Below are 15,006 nucleotides of genomic sequence, written 5' to 3' on the forward strand. Positions count from 1 at the left end.
TGAACTGCCAGAACCGCAGTACCGCTCCAGATGTCTTAAAAATCCATCTCACAAGCTCGTATAGAGATGTGCTAGTTGACGTAAGATTACGCTAGTAACCTCGTGCAACTCAACCATGCCCTACTGCCGATAGGACAGGCTAACCATTTTTCAGGGGTATCTTCGATGAAGTTTCAAAATTTCCATCGTAGGAGGTATATCCATGATCATGACATGAGTTCCTACATCATGGCCCAGTTATATACGTCAATGTTTCAAACCTACACCAGGCAGACCAGGCAGATAACGAGGCCAATGTGATCTATCGGCTCTCATATATATAACCTGCTGCGGGAAGCCGACGGGTTTATGTCAACGAAGTTCCACCAGATCACTGCAGTGACCGCACTCTGCATTGGTCCGTAATACTGCATGAAGACGCGGCTTCGAAGCAAACACACCTACTTCGCCTTGCTGTGACCCGTGAGTCCATACCTTAAGTTAAAAACCCCACGCGGATGACGACTAGGTTTAAGCGGAAGCGAGGCGGGTACGCGATTCTTCAACATCATACCGCTTGTCTGGTGTCTCATGGACCCAGTTCATGTCGCGCATGTTTGCATATGCGGACGTGCCGTCGTTTGCTCTGAGGCAGGATCCTTGATGTGCAGTCGAGACATTCGGCAGTATTCCATCATGTTGAGTCGGGAGGCGACGAAGCTCGGGGAGTTCAATGGCTATATAAGCAGCCGTCCGAATCGATGAGACCTCAATCTAGTGTCAACGACAATATACCAAGTCAAAAACATCAAATAACAATTGGAAGTTATTCAAAATGAAGATTCCTTTGTCGAGATTTCTCTTTTTCGCTGTCGGCTTCGCGGCTGTTCGTCCGGCGGCATCGCTCGAGTCGACAGGGCAATTGACGGTATCCGATACCCGCCGCACCAAACTCCAACACAACACGATCTGCGCCTGGCACTTCACCGTCATCAACTCTACCTCGGGAGCAGACACGACCGATATCTTCAGCTGCAACTTCAATGTCAAGGTCGTAGAAGGGACAGACTGCGGCGTGGCATCATTTGAAACCTCCTGCAGCGCCAACAGCTCGTACACTGTTAACGGTGGACACAGCGATCAGGGATTCGTCGTCGTCGTTCTTGTGAATAACGCTGAAAACTCCTTGGCATATTTCGCGTTCTCAGACGATGACCTGGATGCCGCATCTCATATCTCTAATCAGACCATGCCAACATATCCTCAGGCAACTGCTCAGCGGCGCGATTTGATCGTGGGACGGCAGGACAACGGAAACAGTACTCCATCCTCCACCGCGTGGAAAGTCGAGGATATGTTTAGAGGTATTGCGCCCAAACCTAGTTTAGATGAGATATCATAGCTGAGAAACGATCTTCATTAGACGTCGACGTTCAGAAGCATACGGTGACCATAGGCTTCAGGCTCCTCGATGGAAGCGCGGGTGGCTCACGCTGCATGCTTACTCTAACGCCGCCCGAAGGAACCGATATGCAAAGTTGGCAGTGGTATGATCGGGAATGCGAAGGAAGTGGCTACTTCGCGTCGTGGGGATTTACGGAAACTGGCGACGCTGGTATAATGACCTTAGTTAAGTAAGCTCCACAAATACCCGTCTTATTCAAGACAGAAATATCATGATAAGCTAACAATACTTTTACGAAGTTCGACTCGCAATGGTCTGGCGTTCTTCGGCTTCTCTAATATCAACTCGAGCTCGTACCTAGGAGACGCAGGACCAAACCCGGTTTCGCCCTGCAAGTGCGGTTGAACATGACCTAAATGGGTTTTAAAGAGAAGTTGGGTGATGTGTGAGAGGGACTGGTTCTAGTTTTTATGTTTAATAATGGGATTAATTAGACAGTAAACGTAGTCAAACACTCTTTTAAGGTCAGTTGAGTTGGGTTCATATTGGAGTTTGAATAAGCGCGCGGTTGGCCTTAAAAGGGGCTACTGGTCAACCAACCACGTACAACTTGCAAAAGATTTATAACTCCGCAATAGATACCTATTGAAATTAATATTATTAGACTACTTACCTACCTACCTATCTAGTAGTATAGATAGGAAACCTCTTTCCCTAAATCGTACTTACGAGGCACCTACTTGGTAGTTTCTCGTTGCCGTAATGTGCCCCCTGCAGCTTCAGTTACACTAGGCTCGTCGCGTGGATTATAATAGCCGTTCAGATTCCAGTTCTGGCCATTTTGGCTTACGTATCTGTCGTGTATCGAAGAGTCGTGTAACTATAGGTAACCGATATAGAGGTTGCCTCTTGAAAAATCCTTGTTAAGAGGGGTCAAATATGATGAGTCCCTCACAGCGAAAGGCTATCAACTTGCGGTCAACGAATATTGCTGGGAAGGATTGAAGTATGTCGCACGAGTATACATATATATAGGTGAGAGGGGCGTGAAAGTCTTTTTATATCTTTTATATTTGTCGGATGATCGCCTGCAGTACTGAGGCGCCGTCTTGGCGGAGCTGCGGCCAGCAGTCCATGAACAGGGGGTACCGACAGATACAGTATGTTCAATTGCCGAATATCTAGAATGCCAAAGTCTTATACTATCGTAATCAGGAGCGATTGGGAGGTATTGATGAAACAGTGGTAGTTGGAAAAGGATGGTGTGGAAATGTTACTGGACCTCGCTTAAGATAATATTCCGCTGCAGAAAATACCCCTAACTCTAGGGGTCGCTGTGTGACGTCTTTGGGCGGGAGGGTCCGCTGATAAGGCTCTGCAAGTTGGAGTAGCGCCTAAAATATAGGGGTACGTAGGTACATACCCGCCTACAGCATGCATCAAATGCTGGTAATATATTGGTTGAGGAGGATTGTTCTCGACACCTGGGCATCATTCAATCATTCGATTATCGGCCGAGTGTTTTATTTCTCCCATGCTGCTATTTAAACGCCGATGCCACCATCTGGGAATGTCAATAGCTTGCGAGCTCCTAGGCTGTTAGGCGAGAATAGAGGTGGGGTCAAGAGTTGAGAGAATGAGATAGATATTGACATATTGTGACCGAATCATAAATGCAACACACATTTAGTGAAAGGTAGAAAAGCACCTCCGCAAGTAAGTCGGCATTGGAACTCACACCTGGAGGGCTACGTAAGAATTCGGGACAGCGTAACCGAATCTATCCATGAATCTCATAGGATAGTAATTGAACGAATAAGCTGTAGGGGTTATGAGATATGTAAAAGCCAAATGATCACACCGATAATAAGAGCGCACATATTCTTCAGTGGCTTGATGCATACCTATATCCATAGCGCTCTTAGGTGAGAAAAGAGCTAAAAGAAGCCATCCGTTAGGTCCGAGCCAGTGGGTTTCCACACCTATGGGTCGGTAGGACGGGTTCTAATGATTTGCTGATGGCCCCTGCCTGCCGTTTGTAGAGCGCTAAATCGGTCCTTGTAAGTGGCTGCGATGGATGATGACCCCCTGTCACGAATTCTGTAGAATGATCTAACCAGTGGCTCGTGTGTTGAATGGTGCAGGAACAGGCCTGGAGCCGAATAATCTACAAATCGACCCCACTTGGCTGTACCTAGTGCGATACCTAGTACGGTACCTAATACTTGCCATTAATGGCCTGGGTCTTAATAGTACAAGCGCTATTCTGGTGCGTACGATCCATCCCGCTCTCGCATATATCGTTACTATCGTGATCTTAACTTCTGCACAATACGGAGACTTTCCAGTTGTTGTGAAGCAGTCTGACTATTGTCCAGCTGTCGCGGGAGGTGGCGCCGTCTTGCCTGGACTAAAGCGGAAGTTGTTCTAGCAAAGTCAACGTCGTCATCTTGAAATTTCCCCACCACCAGCCATCGGCGATAAAGGTTCTCCCTACAACTATTATCGGGTAGCAAGATAGGGAAGAAGTTGCGACAATGAAGATCGCGTGCTTGCAGTTTGCGCCTCAGGTATTTCAACCAAGTAAAGATAGTAGTCGTTAAGCTAATGTGTGTTAAGGTCGGCGATGTCGATAACAACCTAAATCGAGCCGATGCCATCCTCAATAAGGCGAATCCTCAAGACCTGGACCTTCTCGTCCTACCCGAATTAGCGGTTACAGGTAAGTACCCAGTTACCATTGTGTAAGTATGTGACGAGAACACAGACTAATCAACTTAGGCTACAACTTCCGATCTCTGCGCGACATCTCTCCATTCCTCGAGCCGACTGGCGCAGGAATCTCTTCCGTATGGGCGAGAACGACTGCTCTCAAGTACAACTGCACAACAATCGTCGGCTACCCCGAGAAGATGGATGTGTCAAGACAATGGCCAACGTCTCCCGAATACTATAATTCCGCGTTAATGGTGAACCAAGACGGAGACACTATTGGGAATTATCGAAAGAGTCATCTGTATTATACCGATGAAACATGGGCTCTTGAGGGGTCTGGCTTTTTCAAGGGTCGTCTTCCCGGAATCAAGGGCAATGTAGCCATGGGTATTTGTAAGTCTCCTGTGATATGTCGTGATAGTGTAGCCATTGTCTTGCTAACTAAAATCACCAGGTATGGATATTAAGTAAGCGGCTCACTTAACAGACAGCGCACCCTACCTGGGTACTAACTTATTCATTAGCCCCTATAAATTCGAAGCTCCATGGCATGCTTTTGAATTCGCATTCCATGTCTTAGAATCCAACGCGAATGTAGTTATCCTAAGCATGGCTTGGCTTACCACCGAAGATTTCGGAGTCTACTCGAGTAAAAGCTCAGAGCCTGATTTGGATACGTTAACCTACTGGTTAACTAGGTTGGAGCCTCTGATTCGCGCCGAAACTGAGGAAGAGATCATCGTAATATTTGCGAACCGGACTGGAGTTGAAGATAATGCTGTGTACGCAGGCACCAGTGCGGTGATCGGGATCCAGGACGGCGAAGTCAATGTATACGGTGTTCTTTCACGAGGAGCAAAGGAACTTTTAGTCGTTGATACGGAAACCGCCCCATACGCCAAACTGGTGTACCGACCGGAAGGAGAAGAAAAATCAGCCAGTGGGACGGGTAGCGAATTCATGATGCAACCAAACGACGAATCAAGCCAAGGAGGGCCATCGGATACCTCGAATGCCTCGTCCACTCTATCGGGAAAGCCTAGTGCATCCACTGGCTCAAGTAACGAAAGTCCAGAGCCGCTCATGGAATCCGGTCGTCGAAGTGCTCCACGCACAAGGCATGGCGAGTCTCCAATCTCGCCCCAATATTCTTGGAAGCGGTCTCCCTTAGGTACTGACCCTAATGAATTAGCGGATGACCTTACACCTCGAAGTGTTGATCTAGATCCCGATGCCGAATTTTCTGGACTGGTTAGCAATTTCAACAATCCTCCCACGACTAGCGAGGCCTCTATTAGACGACCCACGTCAACAAAGTCCCGCAATGCAAGCCGTCATAGGACCCGTCACTCACAATCTACTAGCACAGTAGATCAATCACCTCAATCAATCCCAATTGGTGTGATGAGACAAAGAGACCAGGAAGTTAAAGCATCGCCTAGGAAAATAACACCTGGCGTTACGCCAGCGATGCTGTCTCCGGATCTGGAAAAACTTGGTGCAGACCTAATGGTATTCCAGGGGGACTTGGCCGGACCGAGACGTGATAGTCTCATATGTAACGTTGACGAGGAGGATTATGCCGCTGTACTACTGGCTAAGCGGAAGGACTCTGCCAGAAGAAGTCCAACGAAGTCAGATCCTCATACCGGGCGCTCTAGTTCTCGACACGCCAGGGCAAATGACTCCCCGAAATACAGCAGTGAAAGGTCTCACTCGAGAAGTAAAGCTTCAAACGAATCTCCAATTTCGCCTCTTGAAACAAGTCAAGGGACGCCTGCTCGCCCGGCAAGTCGTGGCAGACATCGTAGTGGCAGTACGACAATGCCGAAAAGCCTATCAAAGAAGACTTCCCATGGCCGCATGACTTCCAATGAGATCCCTCCACCTCTACCTAGTGAAGCACGGGGGTTGACCAATGAGTCCAACCGCCACACTAGACACCAGAGCGAAGGCATATCTAATACAACGTCGCCGTCTCATCGGCATCGACAAAATCCTGTACCGGTGGCTAGCAAGCCGACAAGGTACAAGAACCCTGAACCCGCCGCTGACCGCGAGCTGCATGAGGCGTCGCTGCCAGTCAAGACGACAAAGCATCGCAAGGGAGACTCGCGCTCAGCCTTAAGCAAGGAGGCTGTTTTCTCTCAAAAGCCTGCCGAATCGAACCCGAGTACTCACTCCCCTCGGGCTTTCGCAGAGCCCAAAGCACGAGCGCCCAAGTTCGTCCCAGAAAGAATTCCGCCAACCCCTAAAGCCATGATACTCCCTCCAGACTATGACGGCAGCACCAACCACCAAAGCATGCCGGTGCCACCAAGGAAACAACAACAGGTAATTAATGTGAAATGTGTCGACGAAAATACTGAAGTGAGGGAAGAGAGACCAAGGAGTGCTGTATGGTAGATATGGATAAGTGTATCAAGACTTCATGACGTTATTATTATCTTGCTTGCTGTAGCGAGGAGTTCGGGGGAATGTGCTGTGTATGTTAGTTTTAGGTAGTATGACACTTGTAACTAGATATTGATATTGAAGTAAAGTCTCTGTCTCTGGGTGAACTGACATCGGTGTATGGCCTTGCGCTGCGGAAGTCTGTCTTGTGATATAGATGCCACCATCTTGGTAGACTTTCTAATAAGAAGAAACAGGCACTTACCTCGATTTCAATATAAAGAAGAGCGTTCAAGAATACTTGATTGAACAGATTCTCGAGTCTAACAGGGCTGAGAGCCCGTATAAATGTACGGGAAGGATCCATTTCGTGGATCGGCCCTTGCGTCCCAGGAATTCGGGTTGCCGACATTTTTCGGGACCCCAGCACGATTACTTGGTTGAGATTGTTTTGAGCTGATGCACCAACCTAAAAGGCAGTTTGGCTTGCTCTCGGCTGGCCAGTCATCGAAGCCAGATACACGCCGAACGAATAGAGTGTTACATAGGATTGTTTGTTTGAACGGTTCCCTCTCGCCTATCTAGTTTTAGAACTTGGATCGATGGCGATTGGTTATGTAACACCAGTACATGAGAAGGTTTTTATGCATGTTGGTGCTCATCTGTAAATTCGGTGTCGACGAAAACATCAAACCAACAGATGTCGCCTTGTAGAACTTTGTATGCTAAGCCATCTACCCGGCGCGTACGATCGTGGGGAGATCGTGCTTTACGCAAGTAATCCGGCACTTACTAAGTGTCTAGGTAATCACCAACATATTTATTTTTGGCGATTGAAGGTATTCCGAATGAATAGTGAAGGATACCCGAAAGTTCGGCAAGCCGTATCGGCCGTTTCGAATTATGGTGCTGATGGCTTAGCCGACTTTACAGCCTTCCCACGGGTCTCTAAAGTTACGAGCAAATCACAATCGAACGATGTGGTCTAATAATCCCTTCCTTTCGAGACGGCTACTTGTTAATCGCCAGCTCTCGAATGTTTGCTTTCTTGCCACGAGCGCTTGGAATGGTAAGACATTCTATGCAGCACCGTAGGGAATTGAGCGAATAGGGACGAATGGCAGCTCCGATTCCTTCGTCATCAAGTCCCGACAGCCCGGATCGCTTCCAAGGTTAATACACAAAATTCTCCTGGCGGTTCGCTGGTGAGAGACTTCATTGATGTGATACGCGTGACGAGACAGAGGGACATGTGCCGCGTTCCCTCAATGTACTGTGTCAGCTCAGCCACTAGGGGGACCGAATTGGCCGTGGCAATATCGCAACCAAGGCAACAAAACATTTTCCGTTGCATGATAGACCAGACGGCTAATTTCTCGGTCGACGGCCATCTCGCATGTAAAGCACATTTATTCTGCACAGCGTACTTCGTACATTTGCATTTGCATACAAGGGGGGGCTGGCCGCCCCCGAAGACCCCCGAGGGACCCCAAGGTGGGATCTGCGTAGTAAGTTCCTTTGGGGGGGTTCGCAGGAAGATGAATCTGCATCGATGGATAGCTGCACGTTAACTATGCCGATTATGTACTAACGTGTGCCGTGACGAAAATTAGCTGAATGCCCAGGTGGTCGTCAGATTGGTGGTGTACTGATTGAGAAGTTGATGGATCGATAAAAGTTGGGGGATATTTGCTCGCTAGGCACATTTTATTAATTATTGGATAAAAGTTATAGTGGGTCACTTTAAGCATCTCCAATCAACGCCAATGAACGGCCGTATCCGAAGCTATCGACCTGGATCTCCACCTTGGAAAGTGGCACGGACAGGGTTCCCTGCAGCCGGAACCGAAGACTAACACACGTGCTCTAAATTCCCATTGGCCGATTGTCTTTCACCTGCATCCTGCCCCCAACTTTTTAGAAGGTGCATCCTGACTTAGTCCCGATTGTCCGACCCCACCGAATCACGATGATTGCTCCGCTCGGCCCCCTCTCTTCCTCCTCTTCCCTTTTCGAATCGTGCAATGATTTGCATACTACACCGATCAGGCTTAGTGAGGGTGATGTGCCTTTAGATCTCACGAGGCGGTCGAGCCAGATTGCTAGTTATCACTAAGCCATTCGCGCTTATGGTCATGTTCTTCTCGCTGAGAAACTTCATTCAATTGGGAATGAGATGATACCGCTGCGTCCAAGAAGCGCTCAATCCTATCCCTTACATTGTATATCTCCGTCTCTATCCATAATTATATATCTCTCGGGAACTTTATAAACCTCCGTTTGAGCCTCAATACCAATTGATCATTAGGTCCTCAGGGATTCTTTCTTAGCTGCAGAGAGATAAACGACATCCTTCTCAAGTCCTTGTACGATTAGCGACGCATATTTGAAACCTCTTGATATCGCCCTACGCCCCTCACTTACAGGCAGGATTGCCGAAGGAGTAGTGGTCATAATGTATCGCACTCTCATATTCGCCGCGTTTTGGCGTATATCATCACCTTTACTTGTAGCGAATGGATCGCCATGTGGGACGCAATGCGGTAATGTTCTTTCTTCGACGACGGAGGACATGATCGTCTGCGGCGAGTCGGCGTATAGTACCACATCAAATGGTCAAGTCTATCAGGCCTGCATCGGTTGCGAGTCAACAAGCACTTACTCAACAGTCCAAGGGCAACAAAACACCTCAGACTTACAGTACATGCTCTGTATGCACTCACCCGCACCCCTGCGCATACGTCCTAGACTTACTAATTCGCGTTGTAGATAACTTGCGATATGCCGTTAACGAATGCTTATTTGAAGCTCAAACAAGCCCATGTATTACCTCGTATGTATCCATGAGCTCCCATCCACATATCCATTGCTAATTCTATTAGCTTCGCATGTAAAAACATCCAGACAGCGATACAATATCAAAACCTCTCATCCAGTAGCTCGATATATGGCTACTGTGATCAATGGACCGATTATAATCTCGATAAATGCCATGAGTGTTTAACTTCTGAGTCAAATGGTCATTACCTCAGCAACTGTAAATCTCACCACAACCCCCTCAGATATGACATGAGTTAACATAATACCCATGACAGTCATATCAATCCTAGATGGCGCCTGTAATCTGCGGCTCGAGCCACCAGCTACCATCCCGTTACAAGGCAGCATCTTTTCCACAGTTGCCCTGAACGTGACGAGCCCAACACCCACAGCCACATTCTCACGACCAGGACTTCAAGGCCCCCTAGACTCCGGAGCCATCGCGGGCATCGCAGTCGGCGGGCTCGTCGTCATCCTCGCCCTTATTGGCTGCGGCATCGTCCTCAACGGCAAGCGTAGGAGAAAGGCGTACCTACGCCGCCGATCGCAAATCGGCAAGAACTGGCCCCCGTCGCAAGGCGGCGCCGCCGGCGAAATGTACGAAACGCCGGTAAGCCAGAAGCCGCTGCGCGGGTGGGAGGACTCGCCCGTCAGCGCCGCCACGCAGTCCACCTTCCCGCCGTACTTCTCCCCCTACACCTCGCAGTACAACAGCCCCGTCAGCGGCGTCGAGGCCCCGAATAACAGGGCCTGGCCCGTCGAAAAGGCCGCGTATAATAATAATATCGGTGTTGCTATTAGTCCTGATCGCGATATCGTGTCCCCTTGGGACGATAAGAAGGGCAAGGAAAAGGCGAGTTTGGTGGGCGATGATGGGTATGAACTCCAGGAGGGCGTTAATAGTGCGGGTGGCTATGGGTTCCCGGTTCCTCCGCCCCCGCCGATGCCTTCGGCGCCTGTGTTGGGGCATCCGGGGTATGGGAGACATGGGGCGCCGCCGAGGGCGCCGATGGTGGGTGGGGATGGGATGGGGAATGCGCTGTGAGTTTGGGTGTCGTGTTACGTGTTGTCTTTTTTATGGCTCTGCTTTGAGCTGGATGTTTGTGTGTATTAGCATGGCGTTGAGGTATGGCCCGCTGTTTGAGTAGTGGGTATGTTGGGTTGGAGAGGTAATAGTGATACCACGGAAACGGAGTTGGTGAGAGTCTTGGATCTGCCGGAAGGTGGTCTGGGTACATGATTGTTTTGTCATGATGAGATGGATGTACTTGCATATCTGTAGTAGGTGGGGGTGAAAATTCGAGTGGTAGTTCATTGTTCAGTGTAGGGATCGTCGAGAGTACCTGCTGGGGTGATTTAACCCTAGATTTCTATGAAGAAGTTATAAATTCCCTGATTAGGCAGCCAGCGACTTGACACGCGCTTGGGAGTAATGTGGGAGATTGCTGAGTTAAGCGCGGCGTAACATCTGGCAAGAGCTCTGGGATATTTCTTACTTACCCCCTATCCCCATTTTAACCATCTCTCTTCTGCCCCTTCGTTTCTTTAGACTGAATACAACTTACAACTCTCCAGTTGGAGAAGGATCAAGAGCAAAGGTTCCAAGGTAAGTCTGACTCCTGCTCCACGGAAATCTTTACTAAAGTGATAAATAGAAACCCTTGGCCTAAAAGTATCCTAGCCGAACGATACTTACTACCTAGTATGAAGCGGATGCTCGCAGCGGATTCTATTCCTAATAGCAGAGGATACATAACCTCCGACGACATTCACGCTATCTCTTATTCATTCTAACTCGCGGATATGGATATACATCGCACACGCCACATGAATGAAGAGATCCCATCGCATGAAAGGGGCTTGTCGGATTCGCTCGTCATATACCGTTGGTTTCGTTGACGGATGATCTCACCTATGTTAGGAGAATTATTGATACAAGTGAACCCTACCGACAACCGTCGTCGGACATCCTCTCAGTCTGTATTCTTTTAGGGTTCGACCCGCTTCCATACCTCTGTCGCCTCCACTCATATTATGAAGACCCATACTCAGAACCACCAGGCATGATGATGAGTTTCACTGCGCAATTGGCCCTGCAGTAGGACTTCAGTAACATAATGGCTCACCGAGCCATGGTCTTCTTATGGGACGATTATAGCAAAGAGTCTGATAGCCAGTCAGTCGTCTAACATCTCGCCCATATGACTGTGTTATGCATGCATCATTGGTAGGATCAGTACCTACATGGAGGAAGGTTCGCTTCAAGATATTGTTTGAAGGCTAGCGTATATTCTGGATTTCATTATTGATACACGTGTCAACGCAACTATCAAAATCCTTACTACAACCCGATGGGTGCCATGTCGGACATTAGAGGTGTAAGAAGTTTTCGGAAACGAAGCGAAGAGCACACTATTTAAATCTACATCTCCTAATATACGCCAATCAGGCATAGAGAAGCTCTCTCTTTATGTCATGATGACCTAAGACAGGTTACTACATATTAACATCATCTATTCCAAGGTTATGTTTCGCTACAATTACTACCTACCTAGAACCTATTGATATTCCTTCTATCGTATCACCTATTAATATTAGGCAGGCAGAATATGTATCGTACTGCGCATAATCCGCGATTTTCATGTTATAAATGATAATCTCCTTGATTGGCAGCTCTCAAGCTATATTCCATTCAATACGTCTAACATACACCGCAACTGCAATGTAACCGAATGACCCCAAACAAGTGCCGCATGGCGGGTGCACGACATTAAAAGAAGACAATTCCGGATTAATAGAACCTATCAGGCATACTACTAACTACGACCTAACTTAACGCTACTTAATATGGTCAATTATATGCCTATTAGGTAGACTAGGCTCTTTGCGAGCTGAAGTAGGATGGCACAGCCGCTCAGCGCTAACAGCCGAGAGATTTAGTTGCATTCATGATGTCGTCCTACTTCTTTAGCCAAATGTTTCCATTGGTTACGTGTTACGGGCCAAGAGACAATTGGAAGAGTCGTCCGAACCTCGTTGGTTCCAACACACCTCATGTCTTATCTCATTCCTTCCTTGAATATGTGGTAATATTGGCGCTTGCTGAATAGTCCTACCAAAATCCTTACGGGCTAAGGTTATCCCCTTTCACTTATTTACTCGGTAAGAACCGAGTTTAAATGAGACCTATGCGCCATGGCATGGAACCAGATGTTGCACTTGCGCAGGTTTACTCGCGCAACCTAGAGTGACTCTACCATCATGGAGAAGCTCGACTACGTGGTAGTAGGTGCTGGTACGTATCAAGGTTTCTTTCTCATCTAGCGTATGAAAATCATGGCTAGACAAAACAGACGAATGAATTTCTAAGCTAATATAAGTGTAGGATTCCACGGTCTAGCTGCTGCGAAGCAGTTTCACTGTCTTAATCCCGACAGAACAATAGCGGTTTTCGATGGAGAGTCTACGGTGGGCGGAAAATGGGCCAAGGATCGGCTTTTCCCGGGGCTTAAGAGCAATAACCTCCTTGGAACGTATGAATTCCCCGATTTTCCGATGAGCAGCGAGAAATTCAATGTCAGATCTGGGGAGCATATTCCTGGAGAAGTAATCAACACATATCTCAAGACGTATGCCGAAGAATTCGGGATCACCAACTTCATACGGCTAGAAACTCGAGTCCTTACCGCAGAGCATCAAGACACAGTGGAAGGTGGATGGATCTTAACCGTGCAGCCAGCGAACCAGGCTCCGACCAAAATCTTTGCGCGTCGACTCATTGTAGCTACAGGCATATTGTCGGAACCTTTCATGCCACGTTTTGAAGGACAAGATGATTTCGGTGGGAAGCTATTTCACAGCAAGGACTTCCCGCAGAACAGCGACACTTTAAAAGCGAAAACCGTCACGGTGTTTGGAGCCGGAAAGTCGGGGTGGGATGCTGTGTATCAATACGCATCAGCTGGTGTTAAGGTTCACTGGGTTATCAGATGTGCGTTCCCGATAACTTCTCCGTGAACCATGGGTTATATTAACCAACAGAGTAGCAAGTGGTCATGGGCCAGTATGGATGGCTCCACCATATGTTACCCCCTTCAAGAAATGGATTGAAAAGCTTTCGAGTAAGTTCAACTTAATCTATTTCGTCGCCCGTCCCTTTGTCGGATGTTTCTAATCCTATAATTTAGATACGCGCTTCCTTACTTGGTTTAGTCCATGTATCTGGGGTGATGCCGATGGTTATGTGGGCATACGAAACTTCTATCATCGCACCCCAATTGGTAGATTTATAGTTGATCATTTCTGGAACATACTAAGTCAGGACGTTATCACACTTAATAAATTCGACTCACATCCGGATACGGCAAAATTGAAGCCCTGGTTGGAGGTGATGTTCACCGGTTGCAGCTACAGTATTCTCAACTACGATCAGGATATCTTCGAACTTATCAAGAGCGATAAAGTTGAGATACACATTGGTGAGATATCCAACTTAAGCCCAGGAAAAGTCCACTTAGCAGACGGCACTGAATTCGAATCTGAGGCTTTTCTCGCCAACACTGGCTGGAAACATGTACCGCCTATGAAATTTCTTCCAGAGGGCATCGAGAAAGAACTTGGTATCCCTCACCAAGTAGTTGATCAAGCGACCCCAGAAGATCTGGCAAATCGGCATGATTTTATCGAACTTGCAGATAGAGAGATCTTACAGCGTTTTCCAAGGCTCAAAAGACAGCCGGTTTGGAATAAGGATTTCATTCCTCTATCTGATCAGAAGGGCATCGTTACCGAGGCGACGTCTCGTATGCCTCTGACACCTTATATGCTATACCGATTCCTAATACCGCCGTCTCCCCGATTCTTACGCCCCCGAGACGTAGCATTTATAGGACTACAGACGAACTTTAGCAATATCATTACGGCTCACATTAGCGCACTTTGGATCAACGCCTACTTCGAGGGACAGCTGACAATTGATCCCGCAAAAGCAATTGAAAGCAAAGAGGCAACAGCAAAACTACAATATGATACTATGCTGCACAATCGATTCGGAAAATGGCGTTATCCTACCGAATGGGGCAATAAAGGCCCCAACTTTATTTTCGATGCTGTCCCATATCTTGATCTACTACAGCACGACCTTGGGCTAAAGCCACACAGAAAAGGGGGCATGTTAGTGGAAATGTACAGCCCCTACGGACCCGAAGATTACCGCAGCATCAATGAAGAGTGGCTTCAAAAACACAAAGATGATCAAAGTCCTAAAGATATTAATCATCCATCCTCGAAGTAGAGTCTAGTATCTGGTTTATAAGATGACGTTGGTTCGTTGGTGGCTGGGTATCGAATAACATAATGGCAACTTCAAATACAATTTTCCTTGATCCTGTTTCTATAGCATTTATCATCCATCCAAAGAGAGGATAATATCAGCACTGGTATACCATTGGTTCGCGACATGGATGGCCTATGAAGTGCTATGTTTCCGGACCCATCTCACCCAGAGGAGTGATTAGAAATCTATAATTCTAAAAGACCAACAACATACCAAACAAGAAGTCTGGTCCAATAGACCGGAACTAATCTTTGCCGCATATACACATGTGATCTACAGTAACATAACCAGAAAGCCATTATCGATTCCAAATCAACGGCATATATATTTGACCTTAGACTCGTCAAATTCTTTCTCT

General features: G+C 47.5%; 4 protein-coding genes across 4 annotated transcripts; all 4 read left to right on the forward strand.

Moving 5' to 3' along the window:
- Positions 1-396: 396 nt before the first annotated feature.
- Positions 397-1,517, forward strand: GGS22DRAFT_22307 (uncharacterized protein). Its single transcript, XM_047966517.1, has one exon. The coding sequence runs from the start codon at positions 815-817 to the stop codon at positions 1,379-1,381; it is 567 nt and encodes a 188-aa protein (XP_047818177.1). The 5' UTR covers positions 397-814; the 3' UTR covers positions 1,382-1,517.
- A 2,159-nt stretch (positions 1,518-3,676) lies between these two features.
- On the forward strand, positions 3,677-6,657 carry GGS22DRAFT_165438 (carbon-nitrogen hydrolase). Its single transcript, XM_047961678.1, has 5 exons — positions 3,677-3,954; positions 4,004-4,106; positions 4,166-4,492; positions 4,554-4,566; positions 4,624-6,657. The coding sequence occupies exons 1-5, from the start codon at positions 3,922-3,924 to the stop codon at positions 6,503-6,505; spliced, it is 2,358 nt and encodes a 785-aa protein (XP_047818178.1). The 5' UTR covers positions 3,677-3,921; the 3' UTR covers positions 6,506-6,657.
- Positions 6,658-8,779: 2,122 nt separating this feature from the next.
- Positions 8,780-10,373, forward strand: GGS22DRAFT_22335 (uncharacterized protein). The gene is made up of 4 exons (XM_047966518.1): positions 8,780-9,204; positions 9,263-9,326; positions 9,376-9,530; positions 9,589-10,373. The coding sequence occupies exons 1-4, from the start codon at positions 8,949-8,951 to the stop codon at positions 10,356-10,358; spliced, it is 1,245 nt and encodes a 414-aa protein (XP_047818179.1). The 5' UTR covers positions 8,780-8,948; the 3' UTR covers positions 10,359-10,373.
- A 2,007-nt stretch (positions 10,374-12,380) lies between these two features.
- Positions 12,381-14,982, forward strand: GGS22DRAFT_22362 (FAD/NAD(P)-binding domain-containing protein). The gene is made up of 4 exons (XM_047966519.1): positions 12,381-12,608; positions 12,699-13,304; positions 13,360-13,434; positions 13,501-14,982. The coding sequence occupies exons 1-4, from the start codon at positions 12,575-12,577 to the stop codon at positions 14,604-14,606; spliced, it is 1,821 nt and encodes a 606-aa protein (XP_047818180.1). The 5' UTR covers positions 12,381-12,574; the 3' UTR covers positions 14,607-14,982.
- Positions 14,983-15,006: the final 24 nt, after the last annotated feature.

This window comes from Annulohypoxylon maeteangense, assembly GCF_022496945.1.
Source record: "Annulohypoxylon maeteangense strain CBS 123835 unplaced genomic scaffold GGS22scaffold_10, whole genome shotgun sequence".
NCBI classification, from domain to species: Eukaryota; Fungi; Ascomycota; class Sordariomycetes; order Xylariales; family Hypoxylaceae; genus Annulohypoxylon; species Annulohypoxylon maeteangense.